General features: G+C 38.6%; 1 protein-coding gene across 1 annotated transcript in view; it reads right to left on the bottom strand.

Moving 5' to 3' along the window:
• Positions 1-232: 232 nt before the first annotated feature.
• FAT4 (FAT atypical cadherin 4) overlaps positions 233-14,632 on the bottom strand; it is a 172,616-nt gene continuing 158,216 nt past the window's right edge. The window contains exons 14-17 of the mRNA XM_059066306.2: positions 12,042-12,166; positions 10,148-10,365; positions 5,848-6,109; positions 233-3,248 (exon numbers count right to left, since the gene is read on the bottom strand). Of these exons, the coding sequence (XP_058922289.1) occupies positions 1,384-3,248; positions 5,848-6,109; positions 10,148-10,365; positions 12,042-12,166 (2,470 nt within the window). The 3' untranslated portion in view covers positions 233-1,383. The remainder of the gene's footprint in view (positions 3,249-5,847; positions 6,110-10,147; positions 10,366-12,041; positions 12,167-14,632) is intronic.

The following is a 14,632-nucleotide window of genomic DNA, read 5'->3' as shown; positions in this document are numbered from 1 at the left end:
CATGCTCCAGGGAAGTCCAAGAACTCTGACAGGTAGGAATGCACTAACACGACCTTAAAATATCTGTTCTGGCAATTATCCATACTCATGTTTTTTTAAAAGAAAATGATGTTGCCCATTTATCATTCAACTTGTCATACCCTATTGACAAGTAAAGACTTTTCTCAATTGGGCATGGAAAGAGCATGGGGAAATGAAAAGTTAATAGTACACTATGAATGCAAAGTATTTTAAATAAATATTTTAATTCTATCATTGGCATTTAAAAGTAGAAAGCATACAGTATGTTACAAATATCAAACTGTGAAAAATATGAACGTTACATAAGTAACAAATGTAAAAAAGGTATTTTCTTACCTTCCCTGAAAGTAAGAAAACCATTCAGCATAGGAAAATATCAGTATCAAAAACACAGCTTCGGTGTAAAAAAAAAGTTTTCACACAGTATTAAAAACAGGGTCTACAAAATGACAGAAAGTAAGAAGTGTTGAAATTTGACTTTATATAAATTATAAAAACTGGGTACTTGGGGTAAATGTTAAATGGCTGAAAACGAAGTCCAATCATAGGCTTTCTTTAGGCTGATTCTTTAAAATTTTAAAAGCATAGAACATTTTTCAATAAATAACTTTTAAAAGTGTCTCTGAGAAGTGTTGCTAGGACATCATTCCACAGCAGGAGAGCAGCAGGGTTTTGGGGACAACATTTTGTTCCAAGTGGAAGCCCAATGAAAGTCAGAAGACCCAAACTGTCTACAAAAAAGATTTGGAATTTTTAACAAAACTTGGTAAGAAAGTTCTAAAGTGCTGAACAAAATGACTTAATTTCAGTACCCACTGTCATGACAAACATATTCAAATATTCAGACATCTCTGAGCAACATCGAATACGGAATCCATAATTCTGAAAAGTGTTAATACTTAGTCGTTCGTTCAAGGATAGAAGGGCTCTTTCTACACTTTACAAAGATGGGTTAAACCTCAAGGATCTTGCAATGCAAAACATGACAATAATAATACAACGGAAACAATACACATACCCCACCGTGGAAGCACAAGTTCATTTGGGCAATGGCAACGGTATTAATTTTAAAAGTCACAAATCAAACATTGGTAAATAAGAAAAACCTTTCCAAACGCTGCATGCCACATGACTAGTTACAAAATACAATGCATGCAGGAAAAGAAATGCAACCAAACACTTAAATTAAAGAGTTGTTTTGAGTCTGTTTTCAGCAGCATTTTGGTTATTATTTTTAAGTTCTCCTCTATCACCAGTTCATACTGGCCCGTTTTGCAAATGTGACCCACCGTATCCGGCAACCTTACAATGGTGTGAGTGTTGCTCGTTTTTTTATATGTTTATAACGCCAGCACACAAAGGTCACACATACTGTTCTGCTTCCCCATCTTTGGGGGCTGGCTTCGTTGTCCCACCTTTGCCTTCTTCATTTGCTGCTGCTTTTTCCGGGAGAGAGGCCAAATCTTTAAACACATCTACATAGTGGCCAAAGCCAGGGCCCCAGTTCAAAAGGTTGTCCCAGTTGAAATTCCCTGCTTGCTGCCCAAGCTTCAAGGGCAGTGTGTTGTCAGCAACCCCAGGCCCTGCTGCCTGTGTGCCCACAGGTCCCCCCTCAGCCCTGCGGCCGTGGTATCTTCTAGGCTTCAGTCTGGCTCCATAATTATCTTCGTCATCTGCATCAGATTCATTGACTTGAGATAACTTGGGCATCCTGGAAGTGTAAGCCATTGGTTTGTCCCTGTCATATTCCATCTCTGAGCAAGTGAAAGACTCGTGAGAGTCGCTATCGGAGGAAGATTCTGGAGCCGGGATGCCATCCGCTGGGTTCCTGGTTCTGGACAGTGGCCTTCTGCAGTCCTCTTCTGAAGAAGACCTCCCGTGATCTGCACTGCAGATACTTGGGTTTCTAGGGCGAGGGGTGTTTAGCCTCTCCACCTCCTCAATGGAGAGTCCTACTGGTGGAGAAGATTCCAGAGGAATCTGCCCAATTGGCTGCTTCAGGCGACTCCCCGGCCTAGAACCGTGAGATGCCATGGCCTGAGGACTCTTGCTTCTCCTTCCCAGCCTCGCGGCGTAGTTGAAAATGCCGGGTTGGCACACGTCGCCGTGCATTTCCAAAGTATTTCCATCCCTCATCGGAAGATGCAATTCCCTGGCCGGGCTGTTCCTGTAGAAAGTGGAGGACTTGGAGAAAGGCGCTGGGCTGTGTCGAGACAGGGGGTTGGGAGTTGGGCAAGCCGAGTGGCTCAGGGAGCTGGATCTTAAACCCTGACCGTAGGAAGGCTGGTAAGTCAAGCTGCTGGCTCCTAAGGGCATGGGGGACTGCCTGGCGAAGCCCAGCGGACTGTGCCGCTGGATGGAGAACTTCGGGGTGTGGCTGCGGAACTGCTTGTAGTGTTGGATGATGTCTGCGTCCGAAGGGGCGATGCTGCTGGCGTTGTCGATGTCATAGTGCTCTATCTCTTGCTCCGGGGAAGCCAAAGGGGCACTGGGGATGGTTTCTGAGTTGTGGGGAAGATCGGTCTCATCGTAGATGAGGTAGGGGTTCTCCCTTTCGATGATATCAGGCTTCGGGTTCCCTTCGGGCTGTTTCCTCACGGTCATGTCCTCCCCGTAGGGGGGGATGTTGTCTGGATCGTCAAAAGCAACGTTCTCGCTTCCCTTTTTCTTCTTCTCCTTCGGTTTCTTCTCCTCTTTGGGATTCTTGGCCTTCCTCCCCCGGCACTGGTTACACAGGATCAGGCTCAGGACCAGGAGGGCCAGGACGGTGGCACAGCTGCCCACGATGGCAGGCACGGCCCACAGGGGCAGGGAGATCTCCTCGGGGCCCTGACTCAGAACACACACGTGCCCTCCGGGACTTCCAGCCTTGCACACCCTCCCCGGAGGACAGAAGACACCAAGACAGGCCACCACCGTCTCACAGGCCCTGCCTGTGTGTGACTCCGGGCAGCTACAGGTGAAGCCGGAGTGCAGGCCTGGCTCACAGCTGCCCCCGTTCTGGCACGGGTGGGAGGCGCAGTCCCCGGGGAGGACGCACTTGTACGCGTACCACTGATTGATGCACAGCAGATCTCCCCAGCACGGGTTACTGGCACAAATGTTCGGGCCACGGCAGCCCATCTTCACTGAGGGATCCGTCTTCGAAATGGAGGCCAGGCTGTGCTTCCCGCTGAAAGGAAGGCTTTCTCCGCCGTACAGCACAGAAGCGATGCAGCCATCAAACCCTGCCGGGGCAAGAAGGGGCAGTGAGGCGTTTTAGGGAAAACCAAAGGCTTAAGAGGCTGCACAAACCCGCAGAAGAGAAGCTTCGCAATCACATCACGAGAGTTTAGACACCACAGTCCCAGCGCCATCGCCCCGTTCGAAGGCAAGAAATCTGTGCATCTTACGACAGAAGTTAGCAAGATGAGTAAGATTTCCATCACAGGACGTGCAGCGGTTTGCTGGGATCCTGCTCTTTCTGAACATTCGTGAAGGGCTCTAACAGGCTGCGTCTTCGTTTTATCCCCCCTTTGATTATCCGTTGGTTTTACTTTTATAGTCTATGCACCAAGAATTACATACATAGAAATAAATTTTATTTTAAAACTACTTAAAAAGAACTAAAATAGGCCCAAAGCTTCAAGCCTTAGATCTTGCACTCTCAGTGGAGGTGATACTGCTCCCAAAGGGGGGAGTTGAACATAGCTTCTTAAGGAGCAAAAGAAAAATCTTAGCTATTACCATGACTTGTGGGCCTCCAAAGGGCAGGTATAGAGTATACTTGCTGTGGGGACACGGGGGGCGGGGATGTGGATGAATCAGGAGGTTGGGATTAACATATAAACACTACTATGCATAAAATAGATAACCAACAAGGACCTACTGTATAGCACAGGGAACTCTACTCAATATTTTGTAATAACCTATAAGGGAAAAGAATCTGTATGTGCATATCTATGTGTATATATATATATGCACATATATATGTATAACTGAATCACTTTGCTGTATACCTGAAACTAATAGAACATTGTAAGTTAATTATACTTCAATAAAAAAAATGGAGTATACTCATTCAATTAACATTTTATGCGGTAGCGATGGCGGGGGTTGGAAAAGAAGATCTAATACAGCTCCTTAGAGGGCGATGATTTAAAAAAAAGTTGAGAAAGACTTTGTTACACTAATATTTGTGTGCTAATATTGCTAATGCTCCACTCACAAAGCCCAAGAATATATCCTGACACTAAGAAAAGGGCATAATTTACATTGGCTTATTTTCTTACAACATCCAAATGAATTAGCATCCATGTTCTAAAACAAGCTAAATACGTAAGAACTAATTATTACCTAGGCTTTAACGTTTACGTTTTGACTCCTTTACTCTGCAACACCTTTTTCAATTTTCCTCTTATTTGGTGCAGCGTTCCACCCTAGTGTCATTTCCATCCCTGATACACTCTTTTTCCATGCGTTCCTGGGACATGTGCTTTTGTTCCTCCTCTCCCGGTTTTCTTTCTATGGCTTAGTCCCCTTTCTGTCTTTCTCCTCTAGACAACCATTGGCTCTTAGAATTACCCAAGGTAAGGCCTTGGGCTTTCTTTTTACTCTACACCCTCATATTTGCTTATCGTATCCATGTCCAGTACTTCAGTTACCTGCTCGACACTCATAACTCCTAAATAAGTATTTCCAACTGGTCTGCTCCTGATTTCTAACCCATCTACCCAAAGGTCTTTCTCAAAGGTGCTCCAAACTCAGAAAGCTCCAAACAAAATCTTGATGTTCCCCATAGATGTAATTTTTTTTTTTTTTTTGCACACTTCTGCAATTTCCTCTCTTAGTGGCACTACCCATCAGTTGGAATGTCAGAAACCTTCCTGAATTTTACCAAAAGCATCAACACTTTGGCTTATTTTCATTCCTAAAATATTCTTCCCTATCCACTACTTTTAAACTCCTGTGCCACCAAACTAGTCCAAGCTCACACAATACCTTGAGTAGATCACTGCAATATCTTCCCAGCTAATTTATGCAAGTCCCCTCTTGTCCTTCTCCAATGTATTTTCCACGGTGTAGCCTGAAAGATCTTTAATGCCACTGTATATCTGATTTTGATACTTCTGTGACTAATTTTTCAGTAACTTCCCATTGTTCCAAGAATGAGATAAAAATTGCCACATAGTCTAGGAGAACTTTCATTCTCCAGCTTCATCTTTCATCTGTGACATCAGTCCCCAATATTCTGGGTTCTGTGATCCTGACTTAATCTACTTCTTTCTCTTTAGTTCCCATTAATATAAATTAACTTTCATACTTTTCCATCCTCATCTTCATAGTTCAGATTTAAGTACAAGTGTCAATTTCCAGAGAAGTTTCCCCTTCTCCACGTTTTTGGCAATCTCTTAGAATTCTATATTCTTCCTCACATCATTTATCATAGGTTAAAATAATATAGTTACTCGTGTAACGATTTGATTGATGTTTGTCTTCCTTACAGGACAAGGTATTCTATGGAAAGAGCCCACCATTGTAGTTCATGCCAAGTACCTGCAGGGCTCTATAAATATATGCTGTGTGAATGAACAAATGGATGAATAAATGAATGAATGTATAAATAAATATTTGGTACACAAGGAAAGGATCAAAACACCCTGGGCTGAGTTATGAACTTGGTAGAAAGTGCCTCAAGAAAGTGACGACCAATAATTTATTACCAGCTTTCTAAAGGTAGTTATGATACTCTTAGAATATTCATAATGGACATTATCAGATATCCAACTACTTTTAGAGGAGCAATTTTACCTTTCTTGTGTGCCTCTACTCAGCACAAGCATTTACCTGTTTGAGTATCTCGATGAGCTTGATTGGGAGGAATTCCTCCAAGAGATATAGTGAGCACATCGAGGCCACCAAAATCCTGAGTAGGGTGAATGATATCTCTGTTAAAAATTCTGTCGATGGACAATACTGTGGCTGTTCCATTTTTTCCAATTAGAAAAGTATGCCAGTGGCCGTCAGCAACGTAGATTTCAGGAATATTTCTCTCCACTTTCCCAGCAATTCCTGCATCTGATGTAAAATGTACTTTGCCATTCTTAATCTGTAAAACATATTAAAAATAGTGTACAATTAAACTATGGTATGCTTGAATAAAAATAAAAGTGTCAAGAAACCTGAAAACATTGATCAATTTAAAGCAGAGAGGACAGGTGAGGAGTCTGGTTGCGTTAGAGTACGCCTTTACAATTTTAGGTAATATATACCTTCACATATAATAGGTTCAACAGTTTTCAATATATTCTTACATTTATAGCTAATTTTTCAAGATGTATAGATTTATTTTCCAGAACACAACTGAGATAAATAATAGGGTCAATACTAATTTTAAGATAGGTAAATCACACCTTTTTATGAGTACTTATATTTTAATGGCAATTGCAAGTTTAAAAAGATTGTTTAGTAAATGGCCCATAGCTATCAAAAAATTTAAAAACTATTTCCAAAAAGAGAAATCAATGATTAACTATAAATGAAGCATAGTTGGAAAAGTGAAGACATAAAGAAATTGTTTTACCTGTCATCTATTACACACTGGAATTTTATCTTAAAAAATCATGCTTATTATTTATTAAGATGACCACTATGATGAATAAAGGGTGAGTTCTTAATAATGAGGCATCTGGACAAGTCTTTATTTTGGCTGTCTTTTAAAATTTATCTAAGGGATATTTGGTTTCTTTTACTTTGCCCAGTAGAACATTGGGTAACAGGATGCTCTTGCTCCAGTTTCCAGCTCCCAAGTTTCCAGTTTTCTAAGTAGACACTTAGAAAATGAAATAATTTATAAGGCAGGATGAAAAGAGCATAATCCCATCACTACCGCCAGACAGAGCTGGTGCCTCGGCCGGGGGATAAAGTGGCACTGCGTATCAAATGACAGGAATGAAAGGATGGATCCGTTTATTTTGTCACTCAGATCAAATGCTTTTCCTACATGCAACAAACACATCTGGTAGAATTAAAAATGAGTTCATTTTTACTTTATGGAAAATATGCCTAACACATTTACATAAGTTATTCATAATGTAATATTTTATTAAAGCAATTTCTCCAGATAGTAATATATTCCAGTACTGAACCCAGGGGGGGAAAAAAAAAAAGAAAATTGTGGTTAAATGACAATAACATTTCATCAAATGGGCAATGTCTCATGAAACAGACAGTGAAAACAGCAACTCCTCTTTGGTTATAGCCAGAGTCCTTTTTGGAAAGAAGCCTTGAGAAGAGCCTTCCACAAGCTCTGTGATTCTCTCCTAATTGATCACACCGTGTCATCCTTTCATTCGACCAATTTCTGATGAAAGGGTCCTTGGAACATACCACGGAGTAGGGTGAATAAGAATATATGTTTCCATTACAACATTCTTCATGTTCTACTTCTCCCCAGTAATACTCTACCTAACTCTTCTACCCACCCTAACTTTTGAAACGTCATGCTCATTTTTTGCTTGGTTTTATTTATTCATAGACTGATTTGCTCATTTATTTATTTTTGACTCTATAGAGCTGGGAATCATCCTAACTCTGTACGGCATACCTGGCCTCACTTCAAAAGAAAAACAAACAAACAAACAATACACCAAAAACCAGAATTGATCTGGAGTAGAAACAAAGCCCATCATCTGGCATTATTACATTTCCAAATATGGAGATACCCAATGTGCCGTGAAAGAAGAGAGATGTGTGAAACACTTTAAATACAGTTCAAAAGCCATTATACATAAGAATGCTTTTCTTCTGTTTTCCTCTCTGAAATTTTCTCTCCTTAGTTTCTTTTTTTTTTAATCTGAATTTAAAAAAAATAAAAAAAGAAAGAAAAGAAGGGGAAAAAAGAGACGGAAAAAGCAACTGTCAGAAACTGAGCCAAAAGAAAGACAGAAGAAAACCAGGGGTCTTGGTCACTGATAAGCTAACTGATAAGTAATAGTCCATTCTAACTTGCTTCCTCGCCTGGATAAGCAGATCGGATTCCTGTCATCCAAGTAACTTGCTTACTTACAAAAGTCACTCTCTTCCTGTCTATTCAGTTCTTCTTAATCACTGTTTCTTTTTAATCTATTTACTCCACTTGCCAACCCCCTGAATCTCTGAAAAACCACCTTTCAAAATTTTCATGCAAAAGAAATGTGCATTTTGGTCTGCATTAGTCATTATTTTTACTCATTTTCCCTTCAGGGAAAAAGAAATCTCTTTCTAAGTGCTTGCTACCAATGCAACGAAATCTGGAGAAGTTGCATGCTGCTGTCCTGTTGGAAATGCAAGATTTTATAGTGACAAAAACGGATGTCGACATTCAGCTTCTTCCTTGAGGAAGAAAAATATTCTGTCTCCAATTTCTTCAAGCACATTGTTTTTGTATCTCTTGGCTTACAGAGGTAACATACAGAAATATTTCATATGTCATTTAAATGGCACGAGGACTTGGAAGCAGCCTAACAGATAACGCACAGACCTCAATGTCAAAGCCTCTCAATGCATATAAAAAATGTTTCTGGTAGAATATGGCGGTCTACTTCTTTCCTTACTTTCTTTACTTCCAATACACCTTTCAATGGAAACCATAAACACTGAATAATAACGTTATACAGTGACTTAGGTGTTTCATTTTGCAGCAGTTACTCTATTAATTCTGGATCTGGGCTCTTTGTTTCAACAATGGAGGTAAAATTATAACCTGAAGATATTCTCCAGCTGGATTAGGGCAGAGTTTCTCAACCTCAGCACTGACATTTCAGACTGGATGGTTCTTTCTTGTGGGGTGTTGTGGTGAGCACTGAAGGGTGTTTAGCAGCATATTTGACTTCTACCCACTAGATGTTGGCAGCAGTACCCTTCTTACTCCCAACAACCAGGACAATAAAAACGTTCCCAGGCTTTTCCAAATATCCCCTGTGGAGGGGTGGTAAAATCACCCCCAGCTGAGAATGGCTGGACTAGGGGGATTATGAGAATTTTAAAAAGATTGTTTTTTATACTATTTAAAGCTATGTACAGGCCACATAACAACCGAGTTGGCTTGGACAGAGAGACATTTTGAGAATAAAGAAGCTGAAGTTTAAAGGGGAATGTCTGTTTTTATTTTTAGTATTTTATGTGAATTAAACTTAGTAATTTTCTATGCATATTGCTCTTTTCTTTATGAACCAAGCTTTCAGTAATTTTCAAAACACTGAGTTATAAGTGAAAATAATTCAGGAAATCTGCATTTGTTTTCTTAAGAATTAACTAAAATTCATATAAAAATTACCAGCAGATTTATAGTAGACTGAATGATATTAATAAAAAAGCAGTTGATATAACTAAACTAAAAAAAAAAAAATGATGATCTGGAAGATGAAGTCTTATTTGTGGGAAGGAAAGCAGAATAACCATTTTAGAAATGAAGAAAGCTAAGAGCTGACAGGAAATGCGTATGTAATGAAATTATTCACCAGTTTAGCATCTCATTTACAGCTGAGGAAAAAAAATGTGTAAAAGCCTAAGGATAAATCAATCATGAAATATAATGTTTCAGAAATATTTATTTAGAAATTATTTGGAGGGGTTAACTGAAATTTTACTTACTATAAATTCCAAAGGTATTTAATTTCACAGGATTTACCTAACAGTGAATTGAATATATGTTCCAGAATAAAGCCAGAAAATTTCAAAAAATTTTTTACTCTAGTCATTCCAATGAACATATACATAACAGTGTTTGGAATAATTCTTGGAAAAACATATTTTTCCATTTCAAAGACATATTATCTTCTTGCTTCACTCTGTTTAAAAGCAGGGTAAAAACAATATAAATTTTTATCTGGCAAAATAGATTGCAACAAATTCTTTCTTTGCTGGCCTACACAGCAGTGCTCTCTACTCTAAACAAAAGTGTTTAGAAACCAAACCATTCACTTCTTTGTTACGCTGGCCAATGCCTGAGGAATAGTTAAGATAGATGATATTGGAATAGCGCCCAGCCTCAGTCCGAACTCTAATGGGTTGTGAAGAAAAGGATAGAAATTATGGGAGAAGTGATTTAAACCATGACACAGCAGGCGGTCTAATCAAATGAAGTCACCATTAGCTTTTATCTTACCTTCACAGTAGTGTAATTGCTGCTTTCTTGGATATGGATTAAAATGCCATTCTCGCTTCTTGTCCTGAATTTTACTTCCAGACTGTTCACGCCAAAAGGTTCCAACATGGCACCTCGGATGCTCTGTCTCAACAAATACTCCCGCTTCTCATTTTGACTCATGTGGTAGTCCAAGCGCCCTTTGCCTTCTAACGATAAGGCCGTGTCAGGGGTCATAGCTGAAAGCCAACAAAGAAAGGGAAACATGAATGCATCCAATAGGCATTTCTTAAAGAGCTTCTTTGGTGACAAAAATATTATAAAACAAGAACAATGAAAACATTAAGCTTTTGGAATTAGTGTCCCCGAATCGTCCTCTGAAAAAGTAATTCCCACTTGTGAATTATGGTGTAAGTTGATTTCAAATGCTTAAATCCATTTCGGAACCATGAAATATAAAACATTCTATGATGATTATTCATTTGGAAAATATTCATTAAAATATTTGATACATGCTACATACATTATGGATACCTCGAGAGATAGCCACATGTTAAAAATATACAGTTGAAGAATTTGATTATAAGTTTCACTGTGTTTCTAAAATTAATAAATCCATATATGTTTTTCACAGTTATAATGATTTGTAATCTTTAAAGTCTCTAACATGGAAAATTTGAACAAAGAATTGTACAAACATTCACATTTGTAAGTAACTTTATTAGTAGTAATAATCACATCAAATTTGTCATCATGTATAAACATCACATGTAATTATAATTTTTCATAATCTGATAAAATGTTCACACTTCTGAAGTATAAAAGTGTGTTATAGCTAATAGAGCTAAAGAAAGGACATAAAGAAAATGAGCTCAAAAGGGCTTCAGCAATGAATGGTACATTTTAAGAAGGTAAACTTTGTAGTATGTGAATTATATCTCAACTAAAAAAAAAAAACTGCAGGCATTGCTCAACTGAGTGACATTTTATTTTCCAAATATAGTTGGGTTCCTACCTACTAAATACTCATTACTTTAAAAAATATCACGTGACAATGTACTTTTCCCATGTTTTGATTTTATCCTAAATAAACACAGTTATACTCTGCTACTAAGATCTTTTCGATTATAGTATATATGTAATTTAATCATAAATTTCTATTCATTCTCATATTATAATAGAATCAAATGACTACTTAAAAAGTGATCAGACAAGTGCAATGATTTAAGCAGTAACCACTTATCTGAAAATAAAGCAATTTTTATAAAAGAGACTCCATTAGGGTTAGTTAGTAGGATATAAAACTTGAAATTAGAGAATATGCCATGTTCTAATGATGGCTTGAACATCATTAATGTCTTAATAACAATAAAATTAGGCTTTAGAAACAAATAACTAATCAAAGAATTTAAAAAGTAATATTCAAAGCCAATTCCAATAATTGCAATTTAAAATTTAAGTATCACCTTGAACTATAACAGATTTTATTGCTATTGCATGTTTTGAACTCAGTGTTTAGTGATTTCATATTATACTTTTCAACCAAATACAACATATTCACCAGAGAAATATCCCCTAAATGCAGATAATATTAAGCCAAAGCCTGAATATAGCCCCTGGCCTTGTAAATTGTCTAGCATTCCTATAGGTAAAGCAAAAATAACTAAGTGATATATTTATAAAATGGAAATGAAGGACATATTTAGTAAATAATTCTAAAAGAATTTCACTCTTTCTCAGGTTAAAACATGAATTTAAAAATGTCACTGTGTTTCACCAATTATTGCCCATTTAATATTTTCAATATTTAGAATCAAAACGTAATTCTTTTACTTCAATTACATATTTAGGTGCATATATTTATACTCTTAGTGGTTATTATAATTTCTGGTGGAAGATGAAACAGCTTGCATACATTTTTCACAATATTTCCCAGTCAGTCCTTCTCTGCAATGACACTGCTGCCACGACCAGTAATCCGTACACGTGCCACCATGTTGGCAGGGATTGTGAGTACAAGCGCCTTCTAGTCTAGAGCATCTAAAATAAACAGAATAAAGACGCATAAAGCACAAGATCAGGTGGGGGGAAATTTGTTAAAATTAGATATAAACTTTTATTAACCTGCTTAGTTTTCAGGAACTCAAATCTTTGAAACTCAGGTTACAACTATATTTGGAGCTTCTAATCTAACAAGGTGTCCTGTAACACATGCCCAGTCTCATTCATAATGGAGAATATTAAACAAAATAACAACTTACACAATAAAGAAAAGAGGTGATCATTCCTTTTTAAACTTAATTCTTAATTGAGCAAAGGCTCTTGGTCAAATAAACACTTTGGTTCACGTGCTCTCAGGGCCACATGTTTATCTGAATACCCATCTCCTCCACCAGACAACTAACGCACCTAATGTTTATTGAATGGCTACTACCTGCCAAGCGCGGTTCTAAGCATGGAGATAAAGTGATGAAAAAAAATCCATGTGTTCATGGAATATTTCTTTTTCCTTGTGGGGGACACAGACAAAAAAAAATAGATAATTCTGTAATATGTTAGACAGAAGGAAGTTCTATGGGAAAATTAAGGCAGAGAAAGGGGATTGGGAGTTTTGAGGGGATTGCTGGATCTCTAGGTTAGGCCGTGAAGGAAGGATCTGTTTTCTTAAAGTCCTAAACAAAGGGAGAGAGTGCAAGGTATATCCGATAGAAGATCATTCCAGGGAGAGGAAAGAGCCAAGTGAGGAAGTCCTGAAGTGAAAGTGTCCTTTGCATGTTTGAGGAACATCAAGTGGCCAATATCGTCAGAACAGCATGAACAAGGAGAAGAGCAGGTAGATAATGGTGAGGAAGTCAAGGGTGTGGAAAGAACTATCTCAGAAATGGCTGGGACTTGGGCTTCCCTGGTGGCACAGTGGTTAAGAATCTGCCTGCCAATGCAGGCAACATGGGTTTGAGCCCTGGTCTGGGAAGATCCCACATGCCGCAGAGCACCTAAGCCCGTGCACCACAACTACTGAGCCTGTGCTCTACAGCCCACAAGCCACAACTACTGAGCCCACGTGCCACAACTGCTGAAGCCCACATGCCTAGAGCCCATGGTCCGCAACAAGAGAAGCCACCGCAATGAGAAGCCCACGTACCACAACGAAGAGTAGCCCCCGCTCGCCTCAACTAGAGAAAGCCTGTGCGCAGCAATGAAGACCCAATGCAGCCAAAAATAAATAAATAGATAGATAGATAGGTAGATAGATAGATACAAAGAAATGGCTGGGACATGACCTAAGGACCTCCACGTTTGCCACCCATGCTGGATGTCTGCTGAACACTCATTAAAACCGCTGAATAGTTGTTAAGTTGCAAAAAGGAAAGAATAATGCTGAGAACTGGACTTTTTCTGGACTAAAGAAAACACCTTTCCCAGTAACAAATGAGATGTGCTCCATAACCCAATCACATGTATAGAATTATTTTACCCTCCAGTCCAAATTCTGCATTAATTTCCCTCTTTTCCCTATAAAAAAACCCTGCCCATTTTCTTCTGGTGGGACATCACTTTGGTTTCTGGAATCTGTGATCCCTGAGTTGCAATTCTAAGACCCCAAGTAAACTGCCTTTATGCCTCTTTACAGTTCCTGGTCCATTTGGTTGACAAGAGGGAGGTCAGCCTTATAAGTTAGGGTAAGGACTGACCTCTGTTTTTATTTTATTTATTTTTTATTTTAAAAAAATTTTTGTTTTATATTGGAGTATAGTTGCTTAACAATGTTATGTTAGTTTCAGGTGTACAGCAAAGTGATTCAGTTATACATATGCATGTATCTATTCTTTATCAAATTCATTTCCTGTTTAGGTTATTACAGAGTACTGAGCAGAGTTCCCTGTGCTACAATAGGTCCTTGTTGCTTATCTATTTTAAATATAGCAGATTGACATGACTTCTGTTTGCTGGTGGACTGAATGTGGTTTGTCAGAAAGAGAGGAGTTAAAGGTGGTCTACAAATTGTGGCTGACCAGGTGGGTAGACTGAGTTATTATTACCTGAGATGGGAAAACCTGGAAGGAGTGGGTTTGGGAGAAGTCAGGAAGGAAGGCCAGAAGTTCAGTTTTAAACTTAAGTTTGAAATACGTGTTAGAAATACACACAGGATGTTCCGTATGCTGTTGGATATGAGGGTCTAAAGTTCAGAGGAGAGGTCAAGTTTAAGATAAACATTTCAAAGTCATCAGCTTTAGAGATAGTACTTAAAAGCAAGGACTATAAAAAATGACTTAAAAATGAATATAGATACAAAAGAGAAGAGGTTAAAGAGATGAGAAGAAGAATCAGAGTAGAAAACCAGGGGCGGACCGTGTGCTGGTGGACAAACTAATAACGTTGTTCTCAATGTTGCCGAAGTTCAAATAAGATGAGACTTGACCATTGATTTTAGCAACACAGTGGTTATTGATCACTTGACAGAGACAGAACAACGTGAAAATGGGATTAACCAAGTTTTTAAAAAAA

This window comes from Kogia breviceps, chromosome 6 (genome assembly GCF_026419965.1).
Source record: "Kogia breviceps isolate mKogBre1 chromosome 6, mKogBre1 haplotype 1, whole genome shotgun sequence".
Taxonomy (NCBI): Eukaryota; Metazoa; Chordata; class Mammalia; order Artiodactyla; family Physeteridae; genus Kogia; species Kogia breviceps.
Note: the sequence above shows the minus strand (reverse complement) of the source record. Positions and strands in the feature narration are given on the sequence as shown.